This window comes from Beta vulgaris, chromosome 1 (genome assembly GCF_026745355.1).
Source record: "Beta vulgaris subsp. vulgaris cultivar EL10 chromosome 1, EL10.2, whole genome shotgun sequence".
In the NCBI taxonomy this organism is placed as follows: Eukaryota; Viridiplantae; Streptophyta; class Magnoliopsida; order Caryophyllales; family Amaranthaceae; genus Beta; species Beta vulgaris.
This window is the reverse complement of record NC_079202.1, coordinates 60,351,393-60,364,946: the sequence shown is the minus strand read 5'-3', so window position 1 is coordinate 60,364,946 and position 13,554 is coordinate 60,351,393. Positions and strand designations below refer to the sequence as shown.

Genomic DNA, 13,554 nt, shown 5'->3' with positions numbered 1-13,554 from the left:
CTATCCTTTAAGGTACTCATACAAACTCTCGCAGGAGATTAGTCCACTCGCCGAAGGCGGTGGGAAACTCCTCGTAGTAGGACCAAAAAATAGAGTTATAGTTATAGTATGATTTTTATGTTAACAAACTCAACAGTTTTGATAAAATCAATATTATGAAAATACTTCCACGTTTTTTTCTTGCTCACTTGAAATCTTGGCATTATTATAAGAGGAAATCTTCTCAATTCTTCTCAATATATAAGAAAAAGATATAGTCAAGTGAGGTTTGTTGATTCGTTTCAGTGAGTAATTTAATAATATTCAATCATTATAATATTTTACTAATATGTAATAAAAGATATTTAAGGTTAAGAATTATATATATTAAAAAACGCGCACACAAAAGTAAGAATGTTAAAAAAACAAGAGGAGTATAATTCAAGCCAAATCCAATAGTATATAAAGGAAGTACTTGGTAGAATCGAACTCAACTATAAGAGTTATTTTTTTCAATTTGTCTATTTTAATAGTTTAATTATCCATTTGGTGGATGCGACATGTTAAATTTAGAAACAATACGAAACGGGTCTGGGTGACCCGAACAAGGAGGAGAAGATTTTGGTCCACTTTATAAGCCCAAAGGAGGTTCCATACTAAAACCAATTGGTTTTGGGATGGAACGTTCTTGGGTTTGTATTGTAAGTGGGCTAAACTCTCCTCTTTGTCCAATGTGGAACACTCACATGTGATGATCAATAGAATTCAACACAACACTATCCTGATTCCTGACACTTGGAGTAGGGGTGTAAATTGTTAGCTAGCCAACTTGAGTTTGAACTTAGAATTGCTCATCTCTTCTTGCAAGTATTGCACTCAAACCCGAGTCAAGTCTCAAACATAACTTGCCTTTAACTCAAGCTTGTCTCGAACTAAGTCCAAGCTTTGAAAATTCAGTTATATATTTTCATACTTAAATTTCTGCTACTTCTCTTGAACGTGTGTTGCTCGCTTTAGTTTCCAATATAAATTCTATAATAATATGTAAAATAAAATAGATAAAAGATATTCAAGCCTGTTCAACAAGAACTTCGATTTGAATTACCTATGCTTCACTTACTAAAATTTCGAACTGAACTCATATAATTCACGAGCCAACTAGACTATCGTACTTGGTGGGTATGTATCGCAATGTCTAAAACCGCGATTCTTGTAACATGACACAATGAAGATGTCGGTACCCTAGTCCTGTTATCCTGCTGCGATGGAAACTTTCTAGCTCAGGTTACCAAGAAATAACAGACTCTCGTTAGTCATTACACCAATTGTTGTTGGGTTTTGAGTATTGAGAGTAGTATTATATCTTGATTCTTGATAGGTACACTGATAACTAGTACTAATGATGCTAATGCCAATATGTATTGGAGAGACAAAGACATAGTGTTTCGTTTAGTGTGTTGAGCCTTCTGATTGAAAAAAACACCAAACTTTGATCAATACTAAAACCGACAATATTGACCATTATTTATTAGTGGTTGGGTTCTAGAGTGGAGGTTTCTATGTATTTGCATTACCTATTTTGAAAAATTGTCTTTTTATATGGAACAGCATTTCAAATTTAAAGGTTTGGAAGCTTCCTTAGGCTTTGTTGTTGTGATATCGAAATCTGAATTTTTACCCAAAAATAAGTTGATTGATAATATCCACTTCTCTCAAGTCTCAAAGAGCACCCTACCAAGGTCATTGCGGAGGGCCCCACCTTAAGGAGTAATTAAAATCACTAATCAAGACAATTGAGTCTTGACCAGAAAACAAAAAGAATTGAGGAAAGAAGGTTCATATGGGCACCTGAAATGACACTTTTAAGCAATGAAACCACAATAATAGGTAGTTAGGTACCCAAAGTTGAAAAGTTTTAGTACCCTATACCATATGATCTAGTATTCTAGTAGCACAGCACAATATCAGTATATTGGAAGTGTTTGATGTATATTAGTCCCTACTCTTTGTCTATATATCATGCTTTTCAAAAATTGGGATTAACTCAAGTGGTGAATTTTCTCATCTTCTCTAAGAAGATCTAGGGTTCAATTCTTACCCAAATATTAGAGGAGAGGAAAGTTGGAAGTATCTGGCTTGTAATGGACCTCTGGAATCTGGATGAGAGCCCTGTGCGAGACAGCATAGAGGAATTCTTCTTACCAATTTTTTTTAAAAAAAATATATCATGCCTTCTAATTTAAGATTTTTGTTTTCCTATTTTCCCTCTTGCGAAAGATCTCCTGAATTTCTTTTCTTCTTATCTTAAAAAAAAATTAATATTTTTTGTTAATAGAGCCATAATTTTATTTTCATGATTCAAAATTTACATATCTATAATAATTCTTTAGAATTCATTATCATGGATATCAGTAGGAAACTAGGAATCTAATCTAAAAAAATTCAAAATCAAAATACTATTTTGGAAGTTGAATAATCAAAACTGACCTCGTAGATGAGATTGTATCAACTTTTTTTGAAATTAAAATCAATAATAAAGACACACTAGGAAAGAAGGTTCATATGGGCACCTGAAACTTACACAATAATACGCATCAAAAAAAAATTAAAGAAATAGAAACTGCTTCATTAATTAAAAAAGTAAAAAAAAAAAGGATAAAAAAGGCATTACAAAAATAAAACAATCAACAATTCAAAAATTCCTAATTTATTAGATATAATTACCAATTAATTTTTAATTTTCTACATCCTCTAAAAGAAATTAATTTTCTACTTATTTTCACACGCATCGCGTGCATATATTCGTCTCTAGGTCAATTTCTAGAATTCCTGCCTCAATTTTAGGTCAATTTCTGAATGCAGCAGAGCCAGAACATAAACATGCACCTGGGATTCAATTCCAGCAGACGAGAACTTCCCAGGAAACATGGCAAGAAACAAAAAACTTGAAAAGCAGTTATTATTACTCCCTCATTAGAGCAGCACATACTAAGATAAATTCAACAGATTGAAATTAACATAATGGTTCCAACAGACAAATGTAAAGCGTTTGCTTTGACCTGTAGTAGCAAGGAATTCAATTTTCATTGTCTGCTGCAACGGTTAAACATTGAAGAATGATTTGTATACACAATTGAGGGATATCCTTATCTCCAGCTACACGGCCAGACTAACCCATAGCATACTTCTGTGTCCAGCTCCTTGCGGTTGCCTCGTATTTTGATCGGTCTGTCTTGTACATGTGAGCGATCTCTGGCACAAGAGGGTCATCGGGGTTCGGATCCGTCAACAGGGAGCAGATTGAGAGCAATACCTGAAAACCACGCACAAAAAAGCTTCAGCCCAATTACATGAGAAGTAACCAAAATCAGATGGGACAAATCAAAAGCAGTTAGCCTATGTTTGGGACGGAGAGCACAATTTTGAATCAGTTTTCCTTTGTTCAATAACTTACACGAAAATTAAGAGGAAGATTGTAAATGGAGGGGAGAGCATGGGCAGGAGAAGCAAACGAGGAAGGTAAGGTACAAGAAAGAAAATGGGGCATTCCTTCCTCTAGAAAGAAAGAGGAGAGATATTTTCCATCCTAACTAGTTTCCAAACATTACAAACCAAAAAAGGGGAAACGAGAAAACCACTTTCTGGAATATAATTTCCTCCCAACCAGAACTCTGAGCTCATTTCTATAGACTAAAGTATTATCACGTTTCCAGGAGTCATCTACTATAACGTTTCTAGAATACTATATATACAAAATTAAAACAGCACCTTAGATATGGTCAATGCAGGACTCCACTGCTCCTTTAGGATGTCAAGACATATACTGCCATTGCTGTTGATATTTGGGTGGAAAACTTTTGTCCTGAATGCAACCTACACAGGTCAAAGGATACATATAGTTTTAGCACACGTGAACAAAGATATAAGCACAATCGTAAGGCAAACAGACATGAATAGAGCAAGTGATATATTAACAGACATACTTCACACTTTAAGCTCGACACAAAATCACAGCTATTTCACATCTAACCAACTCGACCAACACAGCTAATATCAACTTCTTACAGTTGATAAGGATCAATCAAGCATGATGATCATTTACATCCCCCTATGTTCCACCCAGGCATGTATTTTAAGACCTTGGGTTACAACATCAAGTTTGCCCAAGTCAAACAGCTGACTAAAAACTTAATTCCCAAATCAATTAGAATCATCAAGGAGAAGCCTCTGGCAAAGGAGTTGCAAACACCACTCACCATGTACCTGTGATGAAAGTGTGCTGGATAGATAAGAGCCAGGTGCAGAAAATTACCTTGGGTGGTTTGAACGGATAGTCTGGAGGGAAATGGATTGTCACTAGAAACACACCCCCAGCATATGGGCTATCTGCAGGACCCATTATTGTTGCTTGCCAATGGAACATGTCTTCAGCAACAGGGCCTGTGAAATAACAAAAAAAAAATTACACAAGTTGCTGGAGAACACATCTTGAATATGAATGAAATCAGCTCCTTGTCACAAAGAAACCTTGCAGACTAAAACATGCCCTTCTAAATTCTCACTCACGCTAAAAAGGACATAAGCGAAAGCTTTCTCGTACAGATGGTATTTTAATTAGAAACAATCTATTCATCAACGCCATCTAGAGGTTAAGGCTTCATCAGTTATATATACTCAGTTAAACCACACACATAATCACACCTAAAATTCATGAGTGAGCTATGCAACTACACACGTCATAGCATCTATAACAACCCCCTCTCTTGGGTGTTAGAGTGGTGTGTGATATGCTTAGAATTTCCAATATTTTTCAAAACCCACACATGTGAAAGACAGTGTCTATAGCTACCGACATCAAACTACATGCTAGTATGCCACAGCATTTTCAACCCATTCCACCTCCAAATAAGGGCTGTCTCTCAGTGGAGAATATTTGGGGGTTACAAGCAATCAACAACTGCCCCAAACATATGAGATATATCCAAATATGTAACCACTGGCCAGGAAACAGAAAGACATTGTTCAGGCATCATGACAAACAAGTAACACGTCCCCAATGCCAAATCTGAACCCAAACAATTTCCATTTACTTTCAATTTCTAATGGCAAAAATAAAGTTCCAAGACAATTTGACATTTGCATTTACATATAAGTTTTACTATCAAGGGGAAAAACCTGAAGCACAATGGTTATGATGGGAGGCAATTATGGGTTCTACTTGATTCCAATCAGCTATAATTAATATCCTAAACTAGTCAATAGATATAGAATTCAAAACCTTCAAATGGGGCAATTTACAATGTTCTTTATAACAATTAAGACTAATAATTGGAATTTGGAAGACATGGTACAACAAGACAGCATCAAATCAAAAAGATGTAATGGAAGTTAACAACGAAAATCCAAATGGTCCGTTGAACCCAATATTCGAAACTAACTTTGCTAAAACGGTCATGAAATGGTAAATTGACCCAGCACCAAGAGGTGACTGTTGATTGAATAACACTCATATTCAGCATGTTGACAGATCACAGAAAGAAACTTTAGAGCATAAACAAGATCCTAATAGCACATAATAGCATTTACAAAGTATAAACACAATTTTTTTTTAAATTGTAGTGATCAATCTATGTCCCATGAGATAAGATGAACCAACAAGTTGGCAGCACATATATTGAGCTGCACTTTCAGCAGAGATTAACAACCTTTGTCATGGAACTTTATAGACAAACCAAAAACTCCAATGCTGTCAAGACACCTTGCATGTTGCAAGCACATACACAGTTGACAAAACGTCACCACTAGTGGCTAAGCTTTCTATAATATCACATGCAGGCGTGGAGAGGCATTATGGTGACATCATGCTTAAAAGTAGCATTGTTGTAAATAGAGAAGGTCAAGCATTAGCTACACCGAATGCTGCCAAACTTTCTCCCTCCCAGGCAGAAGCAGCAAACTTTTGAAAATCATGAGCAAACAGGATGTAACAACAACTGTCATGAGGTAGATACTTCCTAGATGACCACTTTATAACCACAAAATTTGACTTCCAATGTAAATATGTTTCATCTATGATAAGTAGATACTTTCTAGAGAATTTCTCATCAAAAACTTGTCTGGTTATCTCCAAAAGGGGAAGAGTAATTATATATTTCCAACTCAACGATTTCAAACTTTTTTAGGCAAGATCCTATATTTTCTTACCGAGAAATCCAGAAGTAATGGATGAAGGGAAAATTGTGCAAATTCTTGTTCAGTCACTCTATTTTTCCCACCTTCTTAACTCACCACCCCTTCTTTCTCTAGATCTGCCTAAAAGAGCCTGTATTTCGCTCATTATACCAGGAGAAGAGGAAAAATATAAACCCAATAAAAACATATATCTAAAGATAACATCCATCCATGCTTGCAAATCATAAACCCTGCTTTCGTCCTACCTAAACAAGTTTCTAGTAACGACCACTAAGGATGATACTTTAGAAAATTGTAATTTCTCTAGCTATTGTCATTCTTACACCTGCCAAATTAATCAAGATGTGATGTTATTCCTCATATTTCCTTTGCAGTCTGCACCACATCAATCATACTTTACAGTTTACAATGAGATCGATGAACTTCGACAACTTTAGGTCATTCAAGAAAACATCTGAAACATCCCACACTAAGTTCCTCCAAGATTTTAACTATACAGCTGCAAAATGCAATCATTCCCCAATCAACTTTATCTCAATCTCATAAAACTCTACTCATACTTTCCCCTATCTTTCTTGTCCTTAAAGTCTCTCGCACATACACTCCAAAAATTAAGATTTCAATCTTCTATGTCTATTTTGTCAACGATAAGTTTTAATTTTATATTTTTTTTTTACAAAAGGACATATATTTCCACAACATCTAAAAATAGAGTTCTGATATCACTAACATCACAACTTTTTGTCTGTTCTTTCCACATATAGAAAGAAGTCAAAAATTGAATAAAACCTAACATGCACATCGATAAACAAAAAAAAACAACATAAACACTGTCAAAAAAAATAAAAAAATATTTTCAGCAGATCTTAATTCTTACACCAACTCAACCAAATCGCGAAAATTCTAACAACTAATTTTCATAAACAGACAACAACAAAACAATTAAGAAACAGTGTAAAGATAACAACAAGAAGAAGAAGTACGATTTCGTCAGAGAAATTTTAAAAAAATACCAGCGCTACAAGAAGTAGGAGGATCTTTCTGAAGATCCTTGAGCTCCTTAAGAATTCGCTTGGACGCCATTGATGAAGAAAGAAACCCTAATTTAGCTAAAAAATGCAGAAAATGAAGGTTTGGAAGAAGAAGAGTTGAATGAGGGTTGAAAAATGGGGAGATTAGATTTGGGGCTTAAATTGTGAGGAGGCTGCTGCTTCTTCACGCGTACCTGATTTTGGGGCCCTACTTTTGGGATTCCATATTCTTTCCTCATTCCATTTGCGGTCAATTTACTTTTCTTTTTTTACTATAATCGTATTTTAATATTTGGAATCTATTTTTATTTTTCTTGTCCGAATACCGTGTACAATTGTAGATGTATTAGCTCTTTATTTTATTTCATGTGGGTATACTATTGAGGGGAACAGCTATTGTGCATTGTGATTTGTGAATCCAAAGATTATCGTATCATATTATATTATCTTCTTGTCCGAATATCGTCGCATGTCGACGGTCGATCCATAAGGTCGAGTTCGAACTACTTCCTCTGTAACGAAATAGATGTTATACTTTTTTAAACAGATGTTTCTTTTCTTGAAGAGGAGAGAGAAAGATTATTGTTTTAAAAAAAAGTGTAACATCTATTCAATTACAACCATATTTAAAAAGTGTGACATCTATTTTGTTACGGAGGAAACACTAATTGGAGGAAAAGTCGAGTACTAATTTATGTAAAATGGCATATTGTATGATTTTGGCCCACTTTAGGCAATAGGCCAAGTTAGCTAGGGGCTCCTTCATATGTTTTATGAAGGATTTATTTTGTTCACCTTATTTTCAATCCTTATAAGGAAAAAAAAAATCATAAGTTTATATAAGTTTAAATAAGGTCTAATAAGTTTATATAAGTAAAGAAATAAGATCTAATAAGTTTATATAAATAAATAAATAAAAGGTTTAATAAGTTTTAGTAAATTCTGATAAGTTGAGTTATTCAAGTAAACACGATTGGTTTAACCTTTCTTATTGTTATCCATACCATGATATGAAGTTATTTTGTAACAAGTTGAATTCGGTGCTCAATGGAAGATATTATCTTGCTTGAAACTGGGATTTTTCCTAGTTTTTTTTTTTTTTTTGAATAGTAAAATTAATTCATTAATAAAAAGTCATACGACATCTACATAAGCAATCGAATCATACAATATGCCATAAAGGATCTTCAAGGGGGTCCGAATCATACATAAACTGGGATTTTTCCTAGTTATTAAAGCTGAAACAACATGATATTGAGGGGTCCGAATCCTCTATAGTTTTATGAATCCTGACCATATATTATAAAATCAAGGGTTCATGAATAGTGATAAAGGAAAAGATATGGGCAGGATATTCAGGGGGGAAAATAGGGGGAATTTTTAGGAAAGAAAATACAAGCCTTTGATTTCTTAATCAATGACTGATATTTAACGAACTCTACCCTGTAGAGTTGTTTTGAAACTATAAAGGATCTCAACACGTAGACAATAAGAAAATACTCTTAAGAAATCTCTGTTATGGAGATCTTCTTCTCCCCTATGGGAGTTGTGAGTCTATAGGAAAATAAGATTGTTGATTGTTGGGATCCTGTTAATAGATAACTCTTATAAGATCCAATAAGATAGCATTTTCTTCAAAGATTGTTGGGATCCTGTTATGTCTACACGTAGAAATCTCTGTTATGGAGAACTTCTTCTCCCCTATGAGAGTTGTGAGTCTAGTTTGTTTGTCTTTATGTATGGAAAATTGTTCTCATTGGCTGAAGTTCAAGACTATATGAACATGAAGGCATTGGAAAAACTCATATGCAGTCAACATGACTCGATCAAGAATGTTTTTCCCAAAATTATGTCAGAATTATATACTTCTTCATCAATAGTGGGTTGATTCAGCAAATATAAGAGGGGGATGCGCTAATTACTCTATCTGGTTCATTGTAGTTTATTCGAAAACGAAGTTGATTGGATCTTTTTAAAGTGTATCTAAACAAAGAAAACTTCATCAAACAACGATAAAGAAATATATAAAAACAAAATTATCTATCGAAACATTATGAATTGGTAATATTTCTAGTTATAATATACATTTTAGTAGTAACACATACCTAAGGTATAAATTTTAATAGTAACACATATACCTAGCATATGTGTGGCCCGCATTTCATTGGCTTAGTTTTTGCCTTTCTGGTGCTAAATAAAGTAAATTCTAATCGACTTATTAAACCCAAAATCTTACCAGACTTAAAATTCATTTTTGCAATGACTCGTTTAGAACCCAAAAAAAACTTGCTACTTCAAAGAATTGGGTCAATTTCAACAATTTCAAACTGCAAACTTTTACTCCTTTTGTTCAGACACTCTATTTTCTTTATATGGATGTTTTTATATAATAAATCTTATTTTATTCTTTTTCTACTTTCCCCCTCTTCCAAAGCTTGCATTCAAAGAAGGGATTAAAGAGACATGTTTTGGAAGAGTAAAGAGACATCTCAATATTTTTCATTGTCGGAAGCAATAAACAGAACCTTTGTGTCATCAACTCCCATAGATGATAATTTTCATGCTACACCATCAACATTTGAGATGGTCATGTACATCGCTTTTCCAGTTTCACCATGGTATTCGGAAGAAAAAACCAGTGGCGAACTTCACAGCTAACCCAGATCACATTATTTCAGCTATTTCTTATATCAAACTTAACTATAGTGTTGTGTTGACATATTCTCATTGATCATCCATCAAGAATGAGTTGAAACACGAGAGTGATGGTCTGAAAAATCAGATCTCTAAATGAATATAAATACTCTCTTACTTTTCCAAATGGTTAAGCCAAAGTAATACAAAATATGGTAAATCATTCTGTAAATAGCGAGAGAATGAACAAGAACGCTTAACATATCGTATAAATAACAATTAGAAACAAGGTACCAATTTCGAATGTAGCTCAATACACAGGCAGTGAATGCACGAAGGAGATGTCAGAAACAAATAAACATACAAAGTATAAGATATTCCTACCACATCTAACAAAATTTCCAGCAACGATGCCTCAATGCTTTGCACGAGAGTAATGGTTGTCATTGGGATTTCTTTTACCACTAAAGACAGCTAATGCTTGTCTCACAGGAGGCCTGTGAGAAGCTTTCTTTTCAGCATGGTGACTGAGGAAGATGCTGTCCACAGCACAAAAATCATCGTCCTAAACAATTTTAAACTTGCGTGAGTTAATTATACAGAATAAATTTATATGGAACGAAGAGCGAAGGGAAAAAGAGGAGAAGTAGTAACTCGAAAGAGCTCTGATGTTAAAAACACAAACTAACCTTATTTGATTTCTTCTTTGTCTTGGGGTACAAGAACTTCTGTGGGAGCTGGTCTTCCCTTAAAACAGGATTCTTGGATATGGCATCTCTTCCACCTTGGGGTAAAGGTAGTGAAAACTGCAAGAGATGAAGAGTTAGCCAAATGTAGAATTGTGCAGAATGCTTGACAAGACACAGATAAAAGATTCCATCACAGCCACACATATTGAACTTTTCTATAGATTCAAACAGCGGAGGATCCATGGCTGCAAAGTCCGTACTGCACAAATGCAGACAAACAGAAAGGAATACTTGGGAAGTAGAGCAATAGCAACATTTGCAGTTGGAGATTGTAATAATTCCTGTTTTTCATTAGTTGCAATGCTTTGACTTTCATGTTTGCCAATGCACAACCTTTGACCATTAGCATCTTTTTTTTTTAACAGGACCATTAACATCTTTAGTTCTCCGTTGGTGAAAATTACAGAAAGTTAAAGCGTTCCAACTTAGTAATAATGAGACAGTATTAATCAACAAATAATGGTCACAAGTCTCACAACAATTACATACTTGCAAGAATAAAAACATAGCCAACAGTTTAAAGAGAGCACGAAAAAATTATGTACCTTTGTGCCACGCAAGGATATACGATGCCTTCGAGCTTGAAGCACAACCCCGTTCTCCCCTACTGTAACAGCCACCTTTCTTAACGTACCACCATTTCCACACTTTGGGCAAAAGAGCCGACCAACTTCAGCAGTTACATTTTGGCAAGCGTGACATTTTAGCACCCACCTACAAATTTAGCTTAAGTCAGAACATCTAATAATCATACTGCAGAAACACTATAATGTAATAGGAAGTTAGGAACGGAAACACATATAATGATTGACCTCCACAAAACCCATTGATAGCACTTAGCAGGCAGGAGTTACACCCTCTTTAAACAAAGTACGGTTGGTGTTCAGCGTGCATAAAAAGGGAAAGTTGACTGGAAAATGTCTGATAGGTCGCTATTAAGCATCATTAACTGTAGTTCGTAAACTTCGGAGCTTACAGTAATGTATGCAAGTTACGGTAAAGTACCTATCTGAACAATGAAATGGAAATGGAAATGTTCAAGTCATTGAGTGTTACATTACCTGTGCAACTCGCGTATCTGCATCCCTCCAGGGGCTACTAAACGTAAACCCATCTGCAGGATAACATTTTGCATAGCAAAGTCTCCAGTGATGCAAGCAACGCTTGAATCAGATAAAGACCTCAGCATCCAGCTCTGTTCACTACCATCATCCTCTGCATATGAGGTGTCAACGCTTCCATTTTCTAAGTGATCCAATGCTGCATCATTATCCCCTTCACCCCCGGAATGAGCATTTTCGCAGTGCGCATCTATTGATGCAACCTCTGGATGAGAATCAGTTTTCTCATCTTGTTCCTTGTGATTCAAAGCATCTTCTTCAAGTCTGATCTGTTCCAAAATAGATGAGATCTCTCCAGCAGCATTTTCCCTATCAATGTCCTTTTTCACCTCAGAAACCCCTTGATCAACAAGCCTATCATCAGAAGTTTGAACATTACACTCAGCTTCCATAATTACTCCTCCTTCAGTATTGACATCATTTTGCTGCTCATCATCTTTCAAGGATGCTTCATATGTTTCACGACGAGCTTTCCTTCTAAGAAACCTTCTATGGGTGCTTCGACTGACAGCAGGACGCCAATCACCAACATTATCATCATCATCTTGTCCTTGAGATGCATCAATCCCATCTGCCACCATCTTCCCTTCAATTTTTACCTCTCTCTTTTTGGGTGGATATCTCCTATGTCTCCTCGAAGTAAGTTTGGCACCATCATTACCTTCAGCACCGTTTTCAACAGAACCATCTTGCAAACTCAATTGGTCCTCGACAGGGATATTTAAGGTTAAATCCATCAACGGGAGAATTCTAGAATTAGGATCTGGACCACTATCTGGTACAGATTCCAATGCCTCCCACTCCTCAAGGTTGGGAACATTGGAGCCCCAACCTGGCAACTCTTTCTCAGGCAATCTCCTTACATTCAACACATGGATAGGGGGAGGGATGTCTCTAAGATGACTAGTACCATGAATTTGAGCCTCTAATGTGTAAGTTAGAGCAATGAGCTTCAAATCAACATCGGAAAGTGTCTGCAAATCACCAGTAGCTCTCGCGAAACTCACAACTGTCACAAGTACATAAACACAGGTCATAATCAACACTCATACATACCATTTTGCTATAAAATTAAACAAGATCAAAGTGGAGAGAGTATGTAATATCTTCATCTCTCCTCTCGACTACATGATGATGCATATTTCGGCAGCAAATACAACCATAGATCAATACTTATACCAAATTAGCAAATCAGAGTTCTAATAAACAATCAATTTAAACGTTCAAACTATAATATTATGGTAGTACTTGAAATAGCAATAGTGAGTTAGCAGCAATACAATGTAATAATGCAAAATCAGGAACAAAAACAAAACCTAACTTAAATTATTTCAATTGAATCGAAAGAGGAGAGAGAGAGAGGCACCTTTCTTGAGGGCGTCGGAAGAAGGTTCAGAGGTTTGGATAGAGAAAGGAAGAACAGAAAGACGGTGACGAGAAGTAGGGTCACGAATTTCATTGATAACATCAGATACAGAGACGAATTTGTCGGCTAGAGAAGAAATTCTCTCTCCTCCATGGATGATGACGCCGGCGTCAACAACTGCTAAAGATATGGGCTTGGTGGTGGAATTGCATGATTCGAAGAGTGTAGTTGAAGGTTGAGATTGTGGAGGGGGTTTATCAGGGATTTTCTTCACGATGTTCGACCAACATGATACTGGTTCTTGTGCTTGGGACTCCATTGAGAGTTGAGTTCTGATAAACCCTAGGAGGTTAATAGGAGGAGGAGAAAGAGGAAGGGGAAGAGAGGGACCGTCAATCTCTAATATACTCCGCTGATTGTGTTATGAATTACTAGTATGACACAGGAGGAGTATGGGGGAGAAGAAAGTTTTCGACATATAT

The 13,554-nt window shown here is 35.6% G+C and overlaps 2 protein-coding genes across 2 annotated transcripts; both read right to left on the bottom strand.

The window, feature by feature from the left end:
- Positions 1-2,924: 2,924 nt before the first annotated feature.
- LOC104886653 (ubiquitin-conjugating enzyme E2 28) lies at positions 2,925-7,383 on the bottom strand. Its single transcript, XM_010671120.3, has 4 exons — positions 7,185-7,383; positions 4,292-4,419; positions 3,748-3,852; positions 2,925-3,292 (listed from the first exon to the last, which is right to left on the bottom strand). Exons 1-4 carry the CDS (start codon positions 7,252-7,254, stop codon positions 3,149-3,151), a joined length of 447 nt encoding a protein of 148 aa, XP_010669422.1. The 5' UTR covers positions 7,255-7,383; the 3' UTR covers positions 2,925-3,148.
- A 2,585-nt stretch (positions 7,384-9,968) lies between these two features.
- LOC104886658 (RNA-binding NOB1-like protein) lies at positions 9,969-13,525 on the bottom strand. The gene is made up of 5 exons (XM_010671126.4): positions 13,073-13,525; positions 11,647-12,715; positions 11,131-11,299; positions 10,526-10,642; positions 9,969-10,401 (listed from the first exon to the last, which is right to left on the bottom strand). Exons 1-5 carry the CDS (start codon positions 13,389-13,391, stop codon positions 10,252-10,254), a joined length of 1,824 nt encoding a protein of 607 aa, XP_010669428.2. The 5' UTR covers positions 13,392-13,525; the 3' UTR covers positions 9,969-10,251.
- Between the last annotated feature and the right edge of the window lie 29 nt (positions 13,526-13,554).